The 24,863-nt window shown below is 41.1% G+C and overlaps 2 protein-coding genes across 2 annotated transcripts in view; one reads left to right on the plus strand and one right to left on the minus strand.

Annotated features, from left to right (window-relative positions):
• LOC138589241 (low-density lipoprotein receptor-related protein 1-like) overlaps positions 1 to 433 on the minus strand; it is an 82,417-nt gene extending 81,984 nt beyond the window's left edge. Inside the window, exon 1 of the mRNA XM_069659440.1 lies at positions 108 to 433. Within this exon, the coding sequence (XP_069515541.1) occupies positions 108 to 180 (73 nt within the window). The 5' untranslated portion in view covers positions 181 to 433. The remainder of the gene's footprint in view (positions 1 to 107) is intronic.
• A 5,623-nt stretch (positions 434 to 6,056) lies between these two features.
• Positions 6,057 to 24,854, plus strand: LOC138589494 (RNA-binding motif, single-stranded-interacting protein 2-like). The gene is made up of 14 exons (XM_069659800.1): positions 6,057 to 6,131; positions 12,265 to 12,470; positions 16,458 to 16,516; positions 17,186 to 17,277; positions 19,177 to 19,334; positions 19,615 to 19,694; positions 19,812 to 19,921; positions 20,004 to 20,050; positions 20,135 to 20,228; positions 20,321 to 20,371; positions 20,501 to 20,611; positions 21,798 to 21,878; positions 21,969 to 22,050; positions 22,154 to 24,854. Exons 1-13 carry the CDS (start codon positions 6,060 to 6,062, stop codon positions 22,044 to 22,046), a joined length of 1,239 nt encoding a protein of 412 aa, XP_069515901.1. The 5' UTR covers positions 6,057 to 6,059; the 3' UTR covers positions 22,047 to 22,050; positions 22,154 to 24,854.
• Positions 24,855 to 24,863: the final 9 nt, after the last annotated feature.

Genomic DNA, 24,863 nt, shown 5'->3' on the forward strand with positions numbered 1-24,863 from the left:
TCCAACTCTGGTGAACACAGGCCTGTGCACAGATGCTTTGCAGGAGAAAAAAGTGGTCATGCTTTCTCGAGTATCACAATGCAAGATAAAACAACAGGCTTTCTTACCTATGGTTGCACCGTTAGGAGAGGTGATCTCCAAGCAGAGTACAAATCCCAAGTAGAACCACCTCATCGCCATCTCCTGAGCAATGCTCGATGGCACTGCTGTTAGAAAGGAATAGAGGAAAAGTTGGCTGGATTTCTACAACCTAACAACCCGATCAAGCACCTCATCCGAACCCCTTCAATGGTCCGGGTGCGATTGTCCGTTCAGTTGCGCCCTCAGCCCCGCACGGTGGCCGCTTCAGACGGGCTACACGATAAAAGGAGACTTACAGCCCGGTGAGGCTAAAGGTAATGCAGTGGCACAGTCATGTATATTTCTAATTGATTATCGGCATTCAAACATGATGCACAGTGAACCTCTGTCTCTCTCTGTGCTTGCTGGGGTCTCTTGCTGGTTCACCACACCATGCCACCACAATCGTCCACACGTCCAGAAAGCAGTGCAGCCAGCCGCCGGTTCCGTTCAGCTCATGCCGTGCCAAAACCAAAAAGAAAAATTAAAAAGTAAAAGCGTTTTTTCCCCTCGGAGCGCCAGTGCCTCTCTGTGCTTGTGGTTGCATGAGTGGATGGTGAATCTCAAGCTCTTGCACTGTGAACGAGCCCGTGACGTAAGCTCGACTCCTCAAAAATGGGATAACTAAGCGGCGAGCACCGTCTGCGCATGCTCTAACACACCTCCTTTTCTCCTATTTCATGCGCTTTTTCATCAAACCGTGGAGGTGGGAGAACAAGGCGGCGCTGCCTGCAACTGGCGCCCTTGTATCAGCCATGTTGGCTCAATATTTCAAAAGAATCCTGATTTGTATGATAAAACATTTCGAAAATCGAATGATAATACTTCAAACAGTCACTTAAACATCTGTTAAACACTGACCGATATGCTGCTTACTTACTAACTGTTGTAACACTTTGTTTTTAACAGTGTTTCTATCATAAACTGATTTTCATAGATTTCAGTAGCCCAAACCTCTTTTGTTCTTGATATCAATCATAATGTTAAAAAGTGAAATATATCACTTTGAGAAAAAACGATTTTGAATCACATTTCTCTTATTGGCCTGAAATAAAAGACTGCCTTTAAACTAATCTCAATGTTATCTTAGTGAGTTTGTCTTTTATCACGCAAACACATCAAGATGTGCACCTAATTTTACAAGTAAAACCTGAAAACAGGAAGAGAGACAGTTTAGACGGAGCTTTATGTTTAGCCAGTTATTGTGGAAGACCCTCAACCTCTGCATTCTCCATTTAACTACGCCCCCTAGTGGTGAATGTAAAGGAGAAATAGGTATGAAATTGATGTAGCTACATGTTTTGAACAAGCATAACTGTATACGAGTATAATAGTCTTCCCAGCTTTCAGTAAATGCAATTATTCACAAAACAATAAAGTCATTGCATTACAGTACTTGGTTGGCAAAGCTAAATACCAAAACAAAATACTTAAATCAATCTGGAGTTCGCATAAAGTCCACATGTATAATATTTTCCTAAACCTTTTAAACAAGACCAATGACATTTCTGATAATCCTGAGAGCGTTTAAGGTATGTTAGGGTTTACTTTATCCATTAACTATGCATTTATATTTGAGTCTGAAAACAAATCATATGTATGGATAACCAGATCTGCATATTAGCAACATTAAACGTGAGCTGCTAAGAAAAAAAATTGGCCCGAAAAGGAAAATGTAGATGACAACATTTTGCAAATTTGAACAGATTTAGTTGTATTTGATGAAAATTACAGATTTGTAAAAAAAAATGACCTTTTTAGAATATTTCCCAAAAGTCAAAAGCAAACTTCACTGAAGCATAACTGATCAAAGCTTTAACAAAGAGTGTGTAATCTTTGTGAAATCATTCTTTAGCGACATGAATAAAGAGGATTGGTTGGTCTCATGAACCCTGTAAGCCTGCAGGGGGAGCTGAATACTCACATTACAGAGAGACACGCAGACTGTAACTCATTTTACTTACACAATTAACTTAATCAGACAATTTAATGTAGTATTTGGTGAGTTTTACAATCTGATCATAGAGTCATTTGGTTAAAAAGAGAATGCAAGAGGATATAAGACTCTATCGCAGCTGTTTTGCAACTGATAGGCTCATAAATTTGACTCTTTCTGCAAGTCTATGGTGTAATGCTGTGTGTCTCCTTTTCCCAACGGCATTTAATCATGGGTACTAAAAACAAATGGTGAGGACTTTACCTTAAACAAACTGACAATAACCTCTCTGACTCTGGTGTTAAGAAAAAGTGTTTTTCAGTTTACAGATATTTACCCAGAGCCCAAATCACAGGGGAGAATGTAAAGTATGTCAAGAATCTGTGAAAAACATGCCTGAAGTATCAAAATATCAGTTGAATCTCAGCTTATTTTCACTCTGAGTATCAATTCAGAATAAAAACATAAAGAAAGTTAGGAGAAAGATATTAAACTATTTAGCTATTATGTTACATTTAATATTCAAGTTCACTGGGAAACAGCATTTTCATGTTAGCAAACTTGTCGTCTTTTTTATTTACATTACTGTTTGCCAAGGCAGTAGATCAACAACATGCTAGTGTCACCTCAACCTGAGAATGCCCCCTTTGTGAGAAGAGGGTTGAGCATTGTCATCCAGGAGAGACAGACGCCAGCATGCTGTGCGGGAGTCAGCTTGAAAGAGTGCCAGCGTAAACACTCCCAGACCACATGTTCTCCCAGGGCAGAGGGGCTGGCCTCTCTCCAGGCACATCTGCACACAATCCCCCGGCTTTTAGCGAGCCAGCCGAGGAGACAGAGCGGGGCAAAGGAGGGAGCAGAGGAGAGGGTGAGAGAAGAGTTCCCAGACACAGAGAAGCAGCTTCTCACAGTGACGGCGGTGACAATGTGGGAAGTGATGACGTCTGAAGGGAGCAATGTAAAACAGCACGCAAAGGGAGGATCGGGAGGATCTACTCTCTGTATGCAAAGTTAATAAAAACTGTGTGTGAAGGCGGACCACCATCTTTAAGCGTACGTCTGTATTACACTACTAGAGTCACATGCCAAGGTCTGCTTGGCAATACTTATTACCCACACCTGCACGTATCCTTGAGATAAGATGAATGGCTGTATAAATCAAGCCCCTGACTCCTGCACATCCCAGCTCTGCATCTGTAGCTGTGCTGGTGCATGAAGTATACAGTACCTGTTTCAATGAATTCACCTCTAACGTACTCATTCTTTTAAAAAGTCATCATTTCAGCTCATACTATTCATAAACGTAAATATATATATACTCCCATCTATCTCCGACATCTAACCTGCTTCTCTGGGTTGCTGCCTTTCAGTTTGCTGGTGAAGTGTTGCTTTGTGCATGTTTTCACAGAGAGGTAATTACTGGGCAAGCTATGCTGACAACACCTGAGGAATGCGGAGCATGCACCAGCAGCCTGTGTTCTCCTAACCCCCCATCACTCACCCCAACTCACTTCTCACCCCTCTGCAAATCTCCCCCCCATAAAGCCAACTTGCAGGAGCTAGTTCAACATGACATTTTTCACACGAGTCTTTGATTTGTAGAAAACGCAGGTGTAATCTTATGTAATATTGTTGTTGTTCTACCAGGAAACTTTATCTCTGGTTTATTTTACACTAAACTGCTTGTTCAACATTTTCTGTGGTACAACGTTACAATCAAATCCAAGTCTTTTACCCATCTAGTGGACGAAACCCGATCCAAAAAACCCACCCAGCTCCCAACAGGCCCAGCTATTCCCGTTACTGGTGAATTCTGTGTGTGTTGGCTGGCTGAGGCACTCTGCTGACTGAGTCACTCCCCAAACTGTCCTTGAGCTCGGGAACTCACAGCCCATCTGGCTGAACACTTGCACACACACATTTCAAAACATAGCATAGATTTACAGAGGGGGAGTGAACCACTCTGGGTGACCTAATTATGATCTGAAGACAGTCTGGTCGTAGGGAAGAAATCATCAATATCTAGCTGGAGAGAATGATGGCAATGCAGAATAATGTTACTTTTATGCAAATGAAACCAATGCAGTTTTGACATTGTGCAAATGCATGTGTGTGAGACAGATAGAGGGAGAGAGAGAGAGAGATATACAGATTATGAATTCAGCTGAGCCTCTCCCGTCTGTCTGACTAGACCATCATGATGAAATCAGGATGAAATCCCTCGTGCATGTAGATCAACATAAGGCCTGTCCTCTGTCTTTCTGTGCTGCACACTTCTGCAGCTGTAGATGTGTTATGCAGACAGCCATGGTTAGAAAAAACACTATATGGCTGAGTGAACTATTGCATATGTTTTCTACACACATGAGGGCTAATCAGTCAGGGTACACAAGGAGAGGAAAAGGGGTCAGGGGATTTAGTTGCCAAGCAACTTCTGTTGATACAAACACTTTTTAAGTCACATGATGGGAGCCAAAGTGGATGAAACGGCAGATGAATGCAAAATAAATTAACAGTAGATTGTACATTTGGGGTGGCTCCACAAGCATAAAAACATGCATATTTGCATAGAGCTGCAGTTATATCTTTTGAGTAAAAGTAAGCATTTTATGAAAGGGGTGATGAAGATGTAACTCTAAGCTCCAGGGTCACAGGCATATAAAATACCATGAGAAATATCAGGTATATTTTCAAGAAAGCATTGCCTTGTGGTTTTTATGGACAATACTTTTTTCTATATAACTTACTTTGCTTTGATCCCAAAAACAGTATATCTTATGACTTGTTTACCCAAAAATAGGGTTAAACTAAGAAATAGTTTTTTTAAGGGGCCTCATGCTTGCTTTTTCTGACTGAAGGCTGAATATGATACAAATATTACACCCACAGGGTCACATTATTACACAGTAATGGATAACTCACATGCGAATGTAGTACTTCTAATTAACTGTTTATGAGTTCATCATCATCATTACCTTTAGCTAGATTTCTATTTTACCTTTAAATCCACTTTCTCAAGCTAAGGATTTAAACTGTTTATCCATCACTTTTAGCTAATCATTTATCCATTACTTTTAGCTAATCATTTATCCATTACTTTGGGTAACAATTTCAGCTTTGCATCCATACCTTTATGCTAACTATTTCACATGTTTGTCCATTACTTTTTGCTAACATTTTCACCTTTTTATCCCTTATGTTAAGCTAAAACAATAATCTGTTTATCCATTATTTTATCTTATAATTTCAATTGCTATCCTTTATTTTTAGCTAATAATTTAATCTGTTAATCCCTTATTTTCATCTTACTTTTCAACACTTAACCCATTACTTTTGGCAACAATTTCAACGTTAGCTAATGTCAATTACATTTAGCTATTTAAATGTATTTCATTACTTTTGCAAACAATTTTAACTGTTTCTGAGACACTTTTAACTACAAATTATAACATTTGCTAACTAATTTCAGTTACATTTAGGTAACCATTTGAACGGCACTAAATTTGGCTAACTTTTAATGCCAGTTATCAATTTCTTTTGCTATCCATTTCAACAGATCTTTCAACCATTTATACTATTTTTAGCTAATTTATCAATAATCACATTTTTTAACCAAATAATAATGATTATTTATTCTTTAAGCTAGCTGACAACCCCACATACAACTTTCCACATCCTCCTGGTAACTGCAGAAGTACCCCTAGGGTACAAGTAGGCTACCCTTTTAATTAACACTGGTAGAGTGGAATTTATATGTCTTGCTTAATTTTTTCATATTTATCTCCTGAGTAAAATCATCATGATTGACGTGTGGGCTTTTTGAATATGTACCCTGCGCTAAAGCGAGTTACAACACATGAGCGCATAGCCAGGGTATAGTGTGCGTATAGAGTGCTGGGAAGAGCGACTCCAATCACTACCGCTGTTCCTGGCTGAATTTCCCTGGCTGACGTCAGCTGACTGCCTCAGCTCTCCGCTCCTCCGGACACAGCGCCGCGTAAAAATGCTGCTCTCTGTGCCGCCAAGGACAGGAATCAACCCATACAACGGCTACACCGGCAAAAACAGCAAGAGGGTAAATAACAACACTACAGCCTACTTCCGTCCTCTCTTTCTAAAACACTCAGTAATTTCTCGATGCGGTGCTGTGTTCGAGCTCTGCCTCTTCAGTTAAAAGCTGCTCGGCTGTTTAAGCTGCAGTGTCCTTGAAAGTGGATCACAGGAGACGTTTAAACTCTGTTACTCGCTGTTGCAACCTTTGCTGTCGGCTTTTTGACGGTGTTGTTAACACTGTTACAAACTAGCAACGGGGCCCGTTACATTGTTGCCTGTAGATTACTTCTACAGTTTGCTTTCGGTTTTTTTCCGTCGCTGATCTCTTCCTATAGCCAGCCTGCACAGAGTAGAGCTTACAAGTGTGCTGTAGATGCTTGTAAAGGCTCCGAACAAGCACAAAGAGCTGATTATTTTTTACTTTAATGTGAATTTGTGGGTAATTCATTAACTACGTCTCGCTTAGGTAATGTTTTCATTGAATTAACCACAAGTTAGCAAAGTTTTTTCTTCTTTTACGCGTACCGATATGCCCCACCCCTTCCATCCTGTTAATGATGACTGAGAGGGTATGCATGAAAAAGAGGAAAGTTACAGAGCCCATGTTATCAGGCTAATGTAGATTTTATACATGTGCGTACATGTGCCTTTCAGGTATGGAGCAATGACAACAGAACTAGAGCAATAAGGTCTAATATTGATTGGCTTGTCTTCTCCTATGAATAATTCATGGAGTGACATTGATGATCCATTTTCAACCACTCTCTTTGTAGGGACTGTATAGATTTTTCAGGAATCTAATTTTGAGGATATTACAGGATCAGCTGGACTGTTTTCAACATCTATTTGAATGTTTGTCATGTCTAAATTTGGAGCAATTTTAGTGCTGATTTCCAAGAAGATTTTATAACTAAATGTGTCTCTAAAGGATGCAGTTTAAGTGTGACTGGAATGGCTAATAAATATTCAGCGACCTGCATCTCAGCATTTCTTGAGTAACGTTTGAACTAAGCTGAAATCAAATACCTCCCTCCTTCCCTGCGTTATTCCCTTCCCTGCCTCGCGGCTGGCAGGAATTCAGATTGCTCAGATTAATGACCTGGAATTCCTGGAATCCTGGATTCAGACAATGTGCTCACTTCAAGAAGGGTTCTGCAAACTCAAACCTTTTCCTTGAAAGAAGACATACACTTTTTTTTGGTACGCATTTCTCATTGTTAGAGCGCCAAAGTCACACAGAGGGAAGCACTTGTAAATCCAGCGTCAAGTGGTAACTCCTGGTCTGTGTCTTTTACTACGAGAAAAAGGGCGGAGAAAAGAAAGGATTAAGAGATTTCCCCCCCTTTTCTCTGCTTTCGATTAACTCCCCCCTCTCTTTTTTTTCTTCCCCCCTGTGTTTCACATACCTTGATTTCTTGTCTGTCAGTGGCTCAGTTCACATGGAGAAGAGAGCCTGAACATTCCTCCTCACTCATGCATCCCTTGTCCTCAGAATTTGCTTTCTGTTCTCCTCAGGATGCTTGATACCTGTTGAAAACAGACTTTTTTTAAGCGCATGTTAAGATTTTCCGGTGTTTTTTCTTTTTTCAAAAAGCTGGATTAAGTCAGGGGAAGGAGAGGAAAGAGAAGTCTCACCTTTAAGCTACAGGACGGCAAGAATTTCAATCACTTTTCTAATTTGGTCTTTCCGACGTTGTCCTGTTTTTCTTGCAGTTTTTTTGCTTGCATCTGCAGAAACAACATAAAAATATTGTTTCTGTGACACAATGATCTTTTCTACGGTGCCTCTAAAAGTTGCTTTAGCAAAGCAGGTAGGAATCCACATTTAAGAATTTTCTCTCTCATACAATCTATCATACATCTATTTGTTACAGATAGAATATAGCAATATAGAGATACTTATTTTGACAGATGAATTGTGTATTTTTTAAAATGTTTTCTGGTACAGTTGCGCAAAGGTTTGACCTGCCAGAGAGATGTAGCATTCAAGCGGTAGACAATCAGGCTCTTATCTTTGCTATCATTATCGAGTTAAAGGCATACACTTTGCACTCATTGTTCTTTTGCGGATGTAAAAGTCCTTGATTCACCTACGCTCCCTACAGGCATCACCTCTACTCCCTCATACTGTAATCACCTCATCAGTCTTTAGCTGCTGCCGGAAGAACACTCGCTCTCTCTGCAACATGCTGTAGGTCTTTTACTGTAGTTGTGCTTCTTGCACAGCTATAACAGAGCAATGAGCTGATCTATCTTTCTGTAACTATAACTGCAAACTCGATGTGTGGACTATATGTTTAAAGCTTTTCTGTAGAGAGTAAGAGTTGTTGTAGTAGAGAAGCCGGAAGTAACTGAGCATCTATTGTTCAATGGAAGGATAGGATAAATACTTTCAATTTTTTGTAGGCCATTTGTACATTTGTGTATGTTAAATGTGCAGAATTACCTGAATTTATCAGGGTTGATGTAGTCATTATCTAGAAGGCCATTTCCTACATATCCTCGATGCCCTCAGGAGTGTAATTCAATTTAATGATGACAGCTTGAACTCTTATCTCAAACTCAAAACATAAAGGCCCCCCATCCCACACAACTCTCGTCCATGTTAAGGAGTGAAACATAAACATGTGTGTGCTGCAGAGGAATGCAGAGAATCCCCAGAGATGACTCTGTGATGGATGTAAGGAACAGGGTCAAGATATATGTTAGCGGCTGTAGACTGAAGAGTAACAAGTGTAAGAAATCAGTAACATGCCAGGAGGTCAGGTTTTGGCAACAGACTTAACTGTGATTTCCTATCATGCACCTTTCAGACTGTTGTAATGCTTCCTGACTTCCTTATTGAGTGTATTTATGTGTTATTCTGCATGCACATTGGCCTGTGTTTGCACCAGCACATCAGGCATTACCTTACATGGATGGTAAAACACCTGGCGCTGGGGCAGATGGGGAGTAGGTGTGGATTTGTCTCACTGCCATCCTTTCCTCCAAAGGAGCCTAGCAGAGCGGTCTTAATGAGACACTACCTTCTGACTTGAGAGCACATGAGAGGGATTAGCATTTTCCGCTAACAAGCTCAGATCCCAATTAGACAGGCCTCACTAGCTAGGCTCGGGCCCAGACTCGGTCTCCCGTCAGATGCTATCTCCCCAGGCCTCTGCAGGTGCATCCCTCCTGATAGTATGCGTGGGCTGCCTACAGTGAGAGCAGGGGAAAGCACAGGAAGAGGCTGTGATTGTGGAAAAACAAACTGTGAGGTATTGATGCTTGAGAAGAGAGGGAGATTAGAGATGAATGGGCTTCTTGAGTCACTGTGATTTTCTCAACTTAATTAAAAAGAGAAAAAGTTTCTCCTGAAGATTTATCAGCAATTTGGAAAACATTAGGCAGCTGGGAAGCATGGACACAATAAAGCTTACAAAGGCATCACTGTGCTGCTACTCATGATAGTAGTGTCTGAGAGTATGTTGCTATATTACACGTAGATGTGGGTGATAAGTGTCCACCCCGCTCCTGTAGTCCTGTATTCATGCTTAGCAGGCATCCTTGATAATGTGTCAATTTTCTTGTTATCCTGCATGTAGAGTAAGCTTGAAGTACGCTACATTGGCTGGCTATAGATCTAGGTTTGATATTAATCTAATCAATGTAGAGGAAGCAGGACAAAAATGACTTTTATTATCAGAAATACAATACAAAGGTTTCTCACACCAGAAACATGAGTTTAGGTCTTGAGTCTTGATGCTGTTGTTCCCTTCAACTGTAAGATAGTCATATTCAAGACATGATAGTTTAAGGGTTGAACATAACTTGATTAATCTTTTCCAATAAAGATTTTACTTATTTTGTACACCGTTTTTAAAAGTGCTCTCAAAATTAAACGTTATACCGGTAAAAACAACTAATTTGTGCATTGAACATAAACAGCTAGCTAAAGATAACTGTTTCCCAGCAAGACATCCGGCTAGCTAGCGAAGTGATAAGCTGAGGAGGTCACACCTCAGTCTTTCTAAGCTGAGGAACAACTTTTTTTGATCTTGTACTAAATCATATAATTTGCAGAAATTACAGACCGGACCTTGACTCTGATTTAATGCAGCTTTTTCAAGTTTTCCCCCAGCCGTCTGCCGAGTTTTGCGAGGTTGTTGTTTAACGTTTGAGAGTTGACTGACTAGAAGTCTGACCAATAATAACTTGTTAGGTAAGAGCTCCTTAAGTTGATTGGTTGTTATTTGTTGGCACACATATGATTGGTCAATTTTTTACTTTAGTCCCGCCCAGGCATGTTAGACTGCTGTGATCCTTTTTCCCCCGGAGATATTTGAACTATCTCGTTTACAACATACAGACTAGATCTTAATCTTGGTGATTCAGAATTTGCTCTTTTCAGCCATACGACTTCCGACATTATAAGTGAGAGACAGACATTCATGTCTTAGTTTTAAATGCTCAAATCTTTTTTCTGTAACTTTTCAATTCACAGTTTGGACTTTGTGTTCCTGGGATAGAAATTTAACATGAAGGCTAAAAGGTAATCAAAAAAAGATCCACAGCAGAGAGAAATAGAGGTCATAATTAGCTTGATACCAGCAGACATTTTGACATCTCCTGCTCTGTTAATAAGCTGGTGCTCCAGTGCTGACCTTATGGTGTTCAACAAGCCGCCCCATTGTTCCCTGGGGCTGAGCCTGCTGACCCTAACTAATCAAACAGTTTCTCCTCCACCAGCACTGGGAGGGGGCAAAAGTGAGGCCAAACTCAGCTAACATTTAACTTCCATACTAACTTGATTAACTTTATAGGGACCAGGGATTTTTAAAGTGCAGCTGTTACATAAGATTATTATGTGTGTGCACTCTTCTGCACATGCATTTAAAGATTCCTTATCACCACCTTATTTCTGCCTTTTTTTGCCATCACCACAAGACAATAGAGATGAAGGGAAATTGTCTTGTACTGCCAAAAGCACCAAAAAAAATATGAAAATGTATACAAGTTTCTTCTGAGAAACAAGGTCCTGGTTGCGATAGATAATCTACAGATTTCCATGTGAACACTCTTTCCAGGAAATTTTTCAAAAGCTCCCAATGAAAACTGTTTGCAATAACCCTTCCAGCTTCAACCCACAATGTCAAAGTCTATTTCACAGAAGTGTAGAGGTTGGCTTCTTTTATTATTGCCAGATTTAATGTTATGTGCTTTCTTTTTACATTTATAAATGGGCTCTATTTGATTCTCAAAGCATAATTCTCTTGTATGCTATAAACAATTAGAGTTTACATTTCTGCCAAAAGCAACATTTCTCTAAGTTCTGCATCATTCAAAAGTAGGTCAGTTTAAATGGCACACTTAAATATATACTAATGAAGGTAAGATCCAACCAAAAACCAACAGGTATGTGTTTCATAGACGACCTGTAATAGATCTCTATGATAATCAGATACGCATGTGCCTCAGATATACAGACACTGCAATGATTCTGTGCCACAGCCTTCACTAAAGCATGTAAAACACTTTTACAGGCAACAACATTTTACTAGAAAGTGCAAGGTCAGGTTGAGCAGACTGATAGTGAACATTTACTTGTACATTTATCTCCTCCACACGCAGGGTGTACTGGGGAGACTGAATTGCTGCTGGAGGAGTTTAATTTTAAGTAAATGTTTGTTTAGTGTCTCTGCTGCCATGTAGTTTGTAATTTTTATGGTTCCAATCTCTGCTAAACCAGAGCGCATTCAGAGCCTGGAGTACATTGTCTGCACATGCATGCAAAGATACGATCTGTATGTATAACCTTTAAATAATGATATGTGCTCGTTGTACATGCTGTTATCTGATATGCTCTTTCTGTGAATCTACAGCATCAGATTTATGGTTGTATTGTTTCAATTATTTATATTTAAGTCAGATAAAGCAGCTCAATTTATTTTGGCCTCCTGGCGCTGACTCTGTTCCAGATTTTGATACTTTAGTCATAAAGTTAACCAGCTGATATTGCTCATGTTTTGGCTTATTGTGTCTTTAAAAGCCTGCAGTTAAAGAAATCCACTTACTACATCAGTATATACTTTTATTATCATTTGCATATAAGGGTATCTGCTTTCTGTGCAACTTTACTATACTAAATCTTACTATTCCCTCTATTCGTTCTGCAGCAGACGTATGTGTCACCCTCCAACCATCACATGGCTCCCCCAAGCCCCAACAACAACCACAATAACAACTCCTCCACCACCTCCATCAGCAATGGCAGCAGCAGCAGCAGCAGCAGTGGGGGAGAGCAGCTGAGCAAAACCAACCTTTACATCCGCGGCCTCCATCCAGGGACCACAGACCAGGATCTGGTCAAACTCTGTCAGCCGTAAGTCACCCAAAAACCAATTGCTCTAACCCCTACATGTACACCCCATTAATTTCTCTCTGGCTGCCCTGCTGCGCACATGAAACAGGTTACAGTCGAACTCTGGATTAAGACAGGAGAGAGCTATGGGTGCATGGCTGGCTGGCTGAATGAGTCAAAGATTGCAAGACTCCATTACACTTAAAATGCACATGAATGCTACACTAAGTCCGAGCAGGTATTTTTGGATGGAAGAAGAGAGCCACATATTCATCCAGATGTTTTTAAGGCCCATCATTTAGCGGCCTTATGGAAAAAACAACAATCATTTGGCCAGCAAACTAAGACCTTTCAGTTTGGCAAAGCTAAACTCAGACTTTCCAAAAACTAGGTACAGAATGTTTAGTCTCCCTCTCTCACGCTCACTCCTTCTTTGACTTATGGCCTGCATGAGTCATGGCTCCTCCGTGCTTTATTCTTGTAGCATATCATCATACAGTATGATGACAATGAGAGTATACTATCCTTCATATTCCGCACTATAAATACCACACTTCGTTGCTCATCTGTTCGAGTGTGACTCTTTGTTGTGGGCACTGTGTAGTCAGACATCAAACAGCAGTATTATCCAATCCATCTGATATGTTTGTTAGTCCCTCAGTTGAAGACATCAAAACAAGCAGGAAGCTGAGACGAATGATCTGGGTTCACTTAATTGAATTCTGGAGCCTGGTGATGAGGACCACAAGAGCAGAGGAGAAGAGTGGGAGAGAGAAAAAAGGAGGGAACGGGGGCTTGAGCGATTGAAAAAAGGGAGGGAGAGAGGGAGGGAGGGAGGGAGGGAGAGGCCTGCTATTTTACAGCTGTCTGGAAGATATGGCTCACATGAGGCTGCCCAACCCTACAGGAAATGGCGAGCCCAGGGGAAAGGGAAAGACAAACAAGGGCAATGGCATGAAGAGGAGGGGGGGATGAAGAGGGTGGATGGAGAGAATCAGAGGGGGAGGAGTGAATGGAGTTCAGGGTTTGTGTGTCAGGTGGTGTTCTGTGGGGGTAGTTCTCGTATTTCTGCTTTTACAGAGCAGATAAAATCACTGCATGAAATTTACCTTTTAGCAGAGCACATTAAGACCGACGTTATTCTCAGTGAAAGTACAAAAAGAGAGGAAACTGTATCCAGCAGTAGTTAACAGGGAACTTGCATGCCGGCGAGGATGTAAAACAGTAGGGAAGACAAGTCAAGGAGGGAATCAGAACTCAAGTTTGAACAGTAAATAAGTGCACAGTATCAGGACAACACTCCCACAGCTCCCCTCCCCCACACGGAGAGTATGCAGCTCTGAGATGTACTGTGTTAGGAGAGTGAGGGATGAGAGCAGGGGATGGGGGTTGGTTCTCCATCTCCAGCCCCTGCAGTTGTCTCTCTGGGTGCCTCACTGCCGCTCTGGTTCTTGCCCCGGTCCGTCTCTGGTGGTTGACCATGGATGGACATCGGGCTGGGCTGGGCTGTGCTCTCTCACACATGGCTGAGTCTGTAGCCCCTCTTTTCGCTCTGCATCATGTAGTCTGAGACCTCTGAGCGCTATTGAGTAAAGCAGCATCTCAACTGTGTAAGCAGAGATTGAGTGAGAAGTTTGAATGTTAATCATAATATGAAGATGTAGAATGGTAGTAATAATGCGTCTAAAATATAAATAGACAATGTTAGCATATGTCCAGTGCAGTCGGTGGCATCCTATGGATTAGAATCAGAAATGCACCATGAAATAGTAATGATTTTTAGAAGGCAAAATGCATAATACAACAGAGCTTCAGTTAACCAATAATGCATGGACTCATCCATGCATCCATCCATTATCTATACGGCTTATCCTGTTTCATTGTCGCCGGGGGCTGAAGCCTATCCCAGCTGTCATTGTCATTGGGCGAGAGGCGGGGTACGCCCTGGACTGGTCGCCAGTCAATCACAGGGCTGACACATAGAGACAGACAACCTTTAACACTCGCAATCACACCTACGGGCAACTTAAGCCGCTCTCCCACTGGTCAAAAAACCCACTAACACCCGGCTTTTTTGTTTAATGGGAAAGGTTACAATACAAATGCAGTAGACCCGGGTAATTATCGCCTCGGCTCCGATCGGCATTCATTTGGAACATAAAACCTGTGTTGTCATGTTAATCTCCGCCCCCTTTCTGGCGCGATGCTATGCTCCGTCTGTAACTTCTGCGACTCCTCGTCATCTCAGCTACAAATTCCGCCCGTCTCCGTCCAAACAGAGCTCGAACATCGTTCAAATTTTGTCGGTGCCAAGTTTGATATATATAGATACTAATGATATGACTAATAATGATATAAATAGATACAATTAAGACCTAACCACAGTAACAGCTTCACTGTTTACTAACCCTGTTTTGGGTGCGTTTGTGACGTCAGACGGTGATGCAGTAGAAAAGAGACCGGCAGGAGTATACTCCGCTGGCAATGGGAACAGAGACAATCGGCATTTATAAGTGGGTCTTCCCAGGTCTGAAAAACCAGCACACTAAATTTAGGTGGGAAAGGGGTATTAGAGTCACCAATTAACTAATGAGCATGTCTTTGGACTGTGGGAGGAAGCCAAAGTACCAGAGGAAACCAACGCATGTGCTGGGAGAACATGCAAACTCCACACATAAAGGCCCCACTTCGTCTGAACTGAACCAGGAACCTTCTAGCTGTGAGGCAACCACTGCACCACCGTGCAGCCCTGCATGGACTCAATTGGAGGGAATTTGGATAGGATGAATAGTACAATATCTCTCAGCGATAGTAAACAAAAAAGACACTTTCAAAGAGAATTTCTAACACATTTACAAGTGTTATTAAGATTGTAAATACAGTTGTGATCTAAGAAAGAATATGAACTGGAAATGAGACAATAATAACAGCCACAGGGGGGTTTAAGGTGCTCCTAATAATTTCTAAGTATTCAATACTTCCAGAAATGTGTTCATGTGACCTGCTGTCACACTGTGTGAATCAATCATTTAGATTCGGGTGAATTTTCCCATAAAAACGTAATCACCTTCACGGCGACCTTAAGTCACCTCGGTAAGGGAATTAAGATTTCCAGAATTTTTTCACTCTGAGGAAAGTAATCCTAAATTAACTGGAAAGAAACCATTTCATTTCCAATTTGGAGTAATCCAACAGATTAACTGCCAGATTACAATTTTAGCAGGTCAGTGCTTAATCCTTATTATTAGAGAGTATTATAAAAGTAACTCTTCAAGCTCAGATGAAATGTGGCAGCGGTGTCGTCAGAGCTGCTGAATGAAAGCTCGCCTGCACTGTGAGGGGCACTAAGACCCAGCGGAGGTTTGAGCGCCGCCCGGAGAGAAGCTGGTTAGTAGAATGAGAGTATGGCTGGGAGCCAGCATCGGACAGGACAGCCAAGGAGAGGCATATCCGATTACACTGCATGCACATGCCTGGAGAGATGGGAACCGATAGACACTCTGCTGCACAGAAGCATTTCCCCAAGCCAGGCGCTATCCTATGCATCTGTAGGATCTATATCCAGCCAGCTGGAAAGATAATGCAGGATTTTTACAATGATTCTGGCACTCTGAAAACGCAGCACACACATTTATGTTTACCATATTTCCATGATGGATTCCCCTTGAGCTTTGATCCTCATTGACATCTGTGCGTGAGCTGGGATGAATAAGAAATCTATAGCTCTTTGTAGCATTCAGACACCCCCGGGACATTACTCTTATTTCATTCAATTCAAGTCCCGCCCCCTCCCTAAAGATTCCCTTATGCACATGATTTATTATCAGATGCTGTAATTGTGTTCAGTGTCATTACACCGAATCCATCAGGTGAATTATAATGCAGTCATCATGGAGCACATCTCCACACTTTGTCAGCAATGTTTCCATGCTTGTAATTGATTTCAAGTTATTTTCAGTACACTATGAAAGGATGATTCTTGAAACGTCAACTTCACTGTTTTTGCAGGTACGGGAAAATCGTATCTACCAAGGCCATCCTGGACAAGACTACAAACAAGTGCAAAGGTGAGGTGTGCAAGCATCAGCTGGTTGAAAGTTAACTGTAGGGAACAGGTTAAAAGGTCAGTTTAAACAGAGGCGGCTCAAAATTGTGTCAGTGTGTCATCTCTGAACTGAACCTCTGATATCAGGAAGGCTTTTTAAACTGGTTAGTAACAACAGAATTCTCGGTTTCATATGCAGATAGAAAGGCTTGATTATCAGAGGTGCATAATGAATAGCTGCACCTCTAATTATCACCTTATATTCGGTCTTTATTCCATACCTTGCTGCTCTATAACTTAATGTCTTAAGTAAGCTTGTATATTCATAAATAGCACCACGAGCATGACATCCCACGGTTTCTCATCTCTGCTCTGGTTTGCATGTGTGAAAGTCACAGCACATAGCTTTCTTTTCAATAAAGGTGTTAGCTTTGTGTTGGAAAGTGTTAACAGTGTTTTAAGTATCACTCTATAGAACAGGTGCATGAGCAGGAGCAGTGTTGTGTAACTTTACATCTGTCCTCCGTTTGGAAGTATAATCCAAACATAGCTGGTTGTCTCCTCAGATTCACTACCACACTGTATGCTTCATTAGTTGAATTCACATGTCTATGTTTAAAGAGGCAGGCACTGTGCATTATATCACACTGTCATAACGCGTATTTGTTGCTGTATGTCCCTGTCCCTGCAGGCTATGGCTTTGTTGACTTTGACAGTCCGTCCTCAGCTCAGAAGGCGGTGACGGCGCTGAAGGCGGGTGGAGTGCAGGCTCAGATGGCTAAGGTAAGAACCCCGCTTAAGACGTTAGCTTTTAGTTGGTTTATTTCTTACAGCTTGTTGTTCAGAGTTTAATTCTCAGCATTTTGACAGTGACTCAGCAAAAATGTGAAAAATGAATTTGTTTGCAGCAGAAAGGTCTTTCTCTTTTAAAGCTGTCTTTATCTTGAGCTTAATTTCCTAATTGTTACATGAGCAATGATTCACAAATATAAGCCAATTAAGCCTCAGTTTGTGTGTGCGCGCCTGCCTGTGTGTTCGAAAGGCGTTGCTCTGCATGCACATATGGGCGTGTGCTTAAATCAGTGTGTTTATGGGTATTAATGCTCTGCAGATTACGTGTGTGTAGAAACAAGAGTTCGTGGATGCACACAGGTACATGTGTGTACATGGTGTGTATGTGTGTTGTGCTTCATAGTGGTGACGGTGTTGAGGGAGCGTGCTCTCTGCACAAAGAACCTGTCTGTTCTCCCTGGTGGCTTCTGACTCAGTGTCTGAGCAGCTCCCAAGTCAGCAGGGCCCTCTGCCCAGCCACCCGCCCTGTCAACACACACACTGCACACTTGACAATCACACATGCACTTCTCCAGCCTGGCCTTAACCAGATTATGACACACACACACACACACACACACGCACGTGCACACCCAACACCCTGGGAAAACTGATCTCTCGTTAAGCTGGATCACCGACATTCATACGGCTCCTTGCTCGCAGAATAACTCGATTCCCTTCTCAGCTTCACTCCGGGTTTACAACAGGGCTTATGTTAGCGTCAGTTTTCTCGATGACTCAGTCTGACTCACTCGCGGTTGAAACCCGCAGCAGGTCTTCTCTGCTTGGCTCGCTCTCCTGGGTGTAAAGCTGCATCTCTAGCTTGCGCTGCTGCGAAGGGAAAAGAGGAGGAGGAAGGTGAAGGAGAAATCACCTTCACCGCAGGTCGCAGCAATTGCACATGCATTATTCATCAGATGGAAATTAATTCACACTGCATTTACAGGTTTTTAATCACATCTGCACTCTGAGATAATGAATATGCATAATGGTTAGAGGGTGATTCAGATTGGTTATCTTACAAGATGCTGTTGCTAAATCCAATTTGGTTGAGCAGGAGGGAAGGAAAGTAGTTCAAGAGCATAAAATGAGACTGTGGCGCTTTAAGAATGTCTTTTAGGTTGTTTTCTAATAAAATCAGATTCAAAAAGGTGCATAATTTGTGTGATTTATGCAAGCCGGAGTCGAAATCTGTGTCTGCATCCAAGGTCAGGATTACAACATGGATATAACTTGCGTCTCCTATATTATTGCATGACCCAGGAAACAGGATGATAATGTGTGCCTGGTGGGAGGTGATAGCACAATCCTTTAGATGTTCTTCAGATCTTCCTAAGGTCTTTGTCCAAAATGTCTCTGCAGTGATTCTCCAGAGAGCAAAAGCACATAATCATTTTAGATCATCCATGGTTGGAGAGCCATTTGAAATGTAATTACGCTTTGATATCACATTACCTGGATCCTGCGCTTTCATCCTCTTAAGAGGCCAGTCTCACACAATGAGCCGGTCGTCTACCCTTATGGTAATAATATACGGGTGATGGAGTACGAGAGAGGAGCATTAAGAAGAAAAGGAGTTCGATGGATGAATAAAAGTGGAAGAGACAGAAATAGAGAGAGAAGTTCAGCTGAAGTCCAGCCAGAATACTATCTCCTCCGTCTCTGAATGGCTTTTTTCTCATCAGACCTCGTCCATGCAGCTCGCTTTCTCATGCAAAGCCAAAAAGAAATCTTACTTCGACTTCAATCCCTCTCCCCTTTCTCTCTGGAGGGCTCCTGACTTTGTGATAATGAAAATGTCTGCTCCACTTCCTCATTTTTTAATCCTCCCTTTGGCTTCTCTCTGTTCAGCAACAGGAGCAGGACCCCACCAATTTGTACATCTCCAACCTGCCTCTGTCCATGGACGAGCAGGAGCTGGAGAACATGCTGAAGCCCTTCAGCCAGGCCATTTCCACTCGCGTCCTCCGTGACGCCAACGGAACCAGCCGAGGGGTGGGCTTTGCCAGGTAAAAGTTATGTAGTCACTTGTATAAAGGCAGCTGGTTGGATAGTGACAGTTTAGCCTCATGTGCTTTAAGGACAATATCCAATTACACAAATGAATTTTAAAATTAGAGTAGTCAGTGCCAAAGTTACAGATCAACTTTAGTTTTTCAGTATTAGTCATGGTTTGTGAGCCCTCTGGTGGCCGGTAGAGGTAATACACTTCAACTGGGAGTTTATACCTTGCTTCCTGCTACTGTTACACACATGTTAACAAACATGTATTGTTAACTTTTCCGATAGGATGGAGTCAACAGAAAAATGTGAAGCCATCATCCAACATTTCAATGGGAATTATATCAAGACTCCACCAGGAGTTCCAGGTGAGGTTTCCTTCTGCCGTTTCATGTCTTTAAGCCCACGTCTCGTTATCTTTTACATCCATATGTTTACATGTATTTGTATTCAAGTATTTTCATAAAGTATTCTGACTTTCCCAGTGCCGTCAGAGCCCTTGTTGTGTAAATTTGCCGATGGAGGCCAGAAGAAGCGTCAGAGCCAAGGAAAATATCTGCAGAACGGCCGGCCCTGGGCAAGAGACGGGGAGAGTGTGAGTTCCTCATGTCCTAATCGCTTGTTGTGGTTGGTACACTGATCTGCTTTATAATAACACTGTCTTTTCTTTTCTCCAGGGAGGTATGACCCTGACCTATGACCCCACCACAGCCTTACAGAACGGGTCAGTGCTAAGTCTGTCTAATCCCTTGTATACCCACAGGAAGTGTATGAAGTTGTGGTTACAGCTTTGTATCTCTCTCTGCAGGTTCTACTCCTCTCCCTACAGCATTGCCCCAAACCGGATGCTCGGGCCGTCCTCCCTCTCCCCGTACATGCATTCACCTGTGTCCACCTACCAGGTAGTTTCACACCCTTTAAGCTAAATGTCTGCTCATCTGTTTACTGTTTAAGACATCTAATCCTGATACATGTGTGTTTTTTGTTCATGCAGGTGCACAACCCATCCTGGATCCATCACCAATCATACATCATGCCGCCCACAGTGAGTATCTGGAACATCCGTGTTTGTGATGCCTTTTAATATACCTTCAGAATCTGTCAAACTGTGAATAAGAATCTTTTTCATCTGGTGATAAGTTACATCGCTTACATCTCTGTATGTTTTCCACAGGGAGCAGTTCTGACGCCAGGAATGGACCACACCATGTCCATCCAGCCGACCTCCATGATGGGGCCCCTGACACAGCAGCTCAGCCACCTCTCCATGGGCAGCAGTGGCACAGTCAGTACAGCTCACCACTCCATCCAAACAATCTCCTGAATGAAGGCCTGATGCTTAACTGACATTAAGACAACTTTACCTCAAGCTTTTCTGAAAGTCACTTTCAGTACTTTCTCCCTCTCTCATTTTTAGCTAACAAATATAATTTGCAAAAAAAACCCATTTTATTTATTTCTCCAAAACTCAGACGGTTCTATATGAATGAATCCAATAAAATATGATTTATTGGTGACGAACTATCCAGCCAATCATATAATATATAGGGTTTATTTTATCACGTTTGTATTGCAATGAGTTGCTGGTTATTGAATCAGTCTGGTGCACATTTTTTGTGAATTAATTACAAAGGAAAAACATTTACATTACAAAGGGAAGTAAACAGCACAATGCCCTTTACATTCTCAGATAAAACAAAATTAAAATGTAATAATAATGAGAGACAAATGAGAAATAAAATAGAAAAAACAAAGAAAATACCATCTAAGCTAAAATAACCACAAATAGTCCATAACCGTCACAAGCCCACAAGTTCTCAAAATCCTACCCCTGTATCCCTTAACAAAAAAATGCCTTTAATAAATTAATTATTGCAGTTTATTGTCTTGCTGCCTGTACCAAATAAAAATAGACATAAACTTAAATGAAAATGTAACTTAAAATTAACTTAAAGTTACTTAGAATCAATAAATGAATAGTAATTTCCGGCTGAAAAAAACCCCACATTAAATGATCGGCAGCCTTTATTCCGTGCAGCTATCACTGATGCTTTACAGACACTGCTGCTCAATTTGCTCGAAACAGAGGCTGAAAAACATCAAAATGATATGTGCATCTTCACACTCATGGAAGCAAGCTGAGCCTAACAATAATGACAATAGAAGAAGATACCAAAGGTATGAGGGATGCAATGATTCTAACTTGAAAAAGGGTATTAAATCACTACTTTTAAAGGTTTGCCAAATCCTTAGGTTAGAGATAACTAGACTTTTGTTTTGGCGAATCAACAGGATAAGAATTGTTCGAGAGGCTGAATTGGCTCGTTGAGTTGCAGCTCACTTTTGTTATTCAGGCTGATAAAGAAAGTTGTAATTGCAGATTAATTTTGACTACTTGAGTTTTATTTTACTGTGTTATTGCCAATGCAACTGTCATGTCTAATAAACCTATTATCTCCATCCTCCTGCAGTACATGCCTGCAAACACATCTATGCAGGGGACCTACATCCCCCAGTACACCCAAGTGCCTGCCACCAACATGTCCGTTGAGGTAATGTCCTCTTTTGCGAGAACAGTGTTGCACCTTAATGTTACTTGAAACACTCACTCATGGGTTTGATATTTTCTTCCTTTCTTTCAGGAAAGTGCCGTCCAACCACCTGTTGCCATAGAGACACCCACAGAACACACAACCTACCCCTACCAGCATAACAAGTGAAGAGGTGATTGTTGCAAGTCCATGTGCACGCTTGTTTTGTTTGTCTGTATGTGCACGCGTGCAGTGGTTCTTGTTTCTGATTGGCTGATCTTGTCACCTTGTGTTAGATCTTCCTCTGGAGCCGGAGTGACTCTCAAAAGGGCCCCAAGTGCTGAAAACTCGGCACAGAGACTCTGCACCGGACACTCCGGAGGATCATGGACTGTTACACAGAAAGGACAAGCAAAAGATATTTTCTACAAACTCATATTTTAAAACAAACTCCTTTTACTGCAAGCAAGCAAGCAAGGCTGGAGGGCGGCAGGCAACGGGAAATGGAACAGCAGAAGAAGAAAGAGCATCTATTTTCATAACAAGAAAATAAGTCACACACACTACACACCAGGAAGAGAACATTTCAACACCCTGTTTTATTTTGCCCTTTTGTAAGATATACACTTCACTTCGTTTGTCTTATACTTTCATGCTTTGAACCTGCCTTTCTTGTACATAATTCTTTGTTTTAGTGTGTTTTAGCTTCATGTGTCCCATTGATTGATAGGTGCAAATATTTGAATACTCATAAAAACAAGAAGAAGTCTTTCAAAAAGCGGATGACTCATCCTGTAGACGGATATGGTGCTGACTTGGATTTGCTTGTCTCCAAGTTAATCAGGTATGAAACCTTACCTGTAGCTTCTGTTTGGCACTTGACTCTTATAATTTATAGTTACAACAATCTCAACAAAGCTTCAGACAATCAGAGGACTACAAAGAAGAGATGATGGTCATCAAGAGAAGACATCTTTAAAAGAGCTGAATAGATTTAAAGCATTCCAGAGATTATCACAGAAAGTTCTAGATATTTGCGTCCTTTTAGCTGCTCCATTTAATATAATCCAAAGTTGCTAACAGGGATCACATCTCGCACAGAGCTGCCTGTAAATAAGAGATTTAAATGTGTTGATTACCTTTCATTAGTGTCGTTATGCCTCAGTTATAGTAACAACATTACCAAATTGTCGAGACAGATTTACGTACCTCTGTGTTTTTCTTCACATCCCTTTTATAAAAAGGGAAGCTGAATCCTCATTGAATCCAAAAAATGTAGTTTCTGAAGCAAGAATTTGATGTTTTTATAAAAGCTTAACGTTCTTATTTAGACTCAAGACATGGAGATCAACTGGTGAAGCGTGGCTCTGTTCTGTTCTATCTCCAGAAAACACTACCAAGGTGGCCAGTATAGAGATGCTTTCATACAGGCCGTTACTGTTTTTGCATCTACTTATGCATTTCTGTTTTTCACCTTCATTTTTTTACATTTCTAATTTAAATGTTTTGTTATGTCTTTTTTAAATTCAGTTTTAGTACTTTGAAGATTTGTCCTATTTTTCAAAGAAGCTTTGATTTTATTTTTGATAGTGTGTTGTGCGCTTCAAATAGTGAGTTATAGATGATTTCAACTGTTGTTTGTGTTTTTTTAAATAGTGATTTAATGTATGTTTGCATACTTTCCTCAGTCTGGTTTCAGTGTTGATGTCAAAGAGGCTTTATTGTTTTTTTTTTACAGTTATTCAGTTCTGTCTGTGTCTCCAGATCACAGACTAATCATGTCTTCTAGGTTCAGATGCATTGTTACAGAGTTGTGCCCTAAGCATTAGGGAACAATATAAGAGATGTTTATGTTCAGAAACCTTGACTTACCTCATCCTGCCAGAGCAATGTAGATTCAGTTTGTGTACAGAGTTCACAGGCAATAACCAACTACAGCAGGTCTCATGGCTGTTCACAGCTGGTACTGTGTCCACTTAACTCTTCCGTCCAATGTTCGGAAAAACAAGCCCGAGGTCTGATGATCTATGCAATTTATTTATTGTCCTTAATGCAATACTACAGATATCCAAGACACACCTCACAATACGACTCAACATCCTGGTTCACATCGTCTTTGTTTGTTTACTGACTGACACGTTCATCTTTGGTTCATTCATTGCTGCATTAAAAGGGAACTGTTTCAAACCAAAATGTGGTCGTTCATATGACTGAAGGAAAAAAAAATCTATGGCAGGTGTTCTTTATGTGAATGAAGACGGGTTGCCCACTCGTCTACCCAACTTTTATTTTGAAAGGACACCATAGGGTTGTGTCAGACGTAATCCTCCATTCCACCCAATTGCAGTTTTTATCTTCGGGTTATATTTTATATGTTGTGTCTTGTCCTGTTTGCTATCTTGCTGTGTAATTGTCGCTGTTGTCCTCCTTTAAAACGTGGAACAGTTCATTTCCAGGAGAACATTTAACTTCACAGAAATGCCTTAGATTTCACTGGAAGGGATGGTGAAGTGCGACTAAGATTTGGTGGGCTCCAACTCTGACTGGAACTTTATTTTTTTATGCACTGCTAATGTTGGAAATATGTTTTTTTTATGGGTCTAATCTGAACAGAGCTCTATAAAGCAAAACAATATAAACAACTTTTAGTTACTTTTTTGTGTTTGATTGTTTTTTATCCAAAATATGGAAGAAAACCTGAATGGTGACTCTAAAGTATAAAGAACTATCGCTGCTAATGTTGGATTGCTAAGTGTTTAGACATCTTTTAGCTGAAGGTCATTCATCAAGTCACATCTGGGGTCAGTTTGTAACTCGTGCTCAACTTCGTCTGTGCAGTCTTGTTTCGTGCATCGAACATCCTCTCCTCAGTAAATGTTTGTCTGTGCCATGATGCAGGTCTTTGTCTTCTTCATAGAAAAAATCCCTACAGCTATTAAACTTTGAACTTGGTTTGATTTTGAACTTGTCGTTTTTTAATAAAAGTTTTTCACTGTGGTTTGTGTG

Source organism: Semicossyphus pulcher, unplaced genomic scaffold (assembly GCF_022749685.1).
Source record: "Semicossyphus pulcher isolate SPU_LCO1_2020_fin unplaced genomic scaffold, fSemPul1.0.p SCAF_13, whole genome shotgun sequence".
Classification (NCBI taxonomy): Eukaryota; Metazoa; Chordata; class Actinopteri; order Labriformes; family Labridae; genus Semicossyphus; species Semicossyphus pulcher.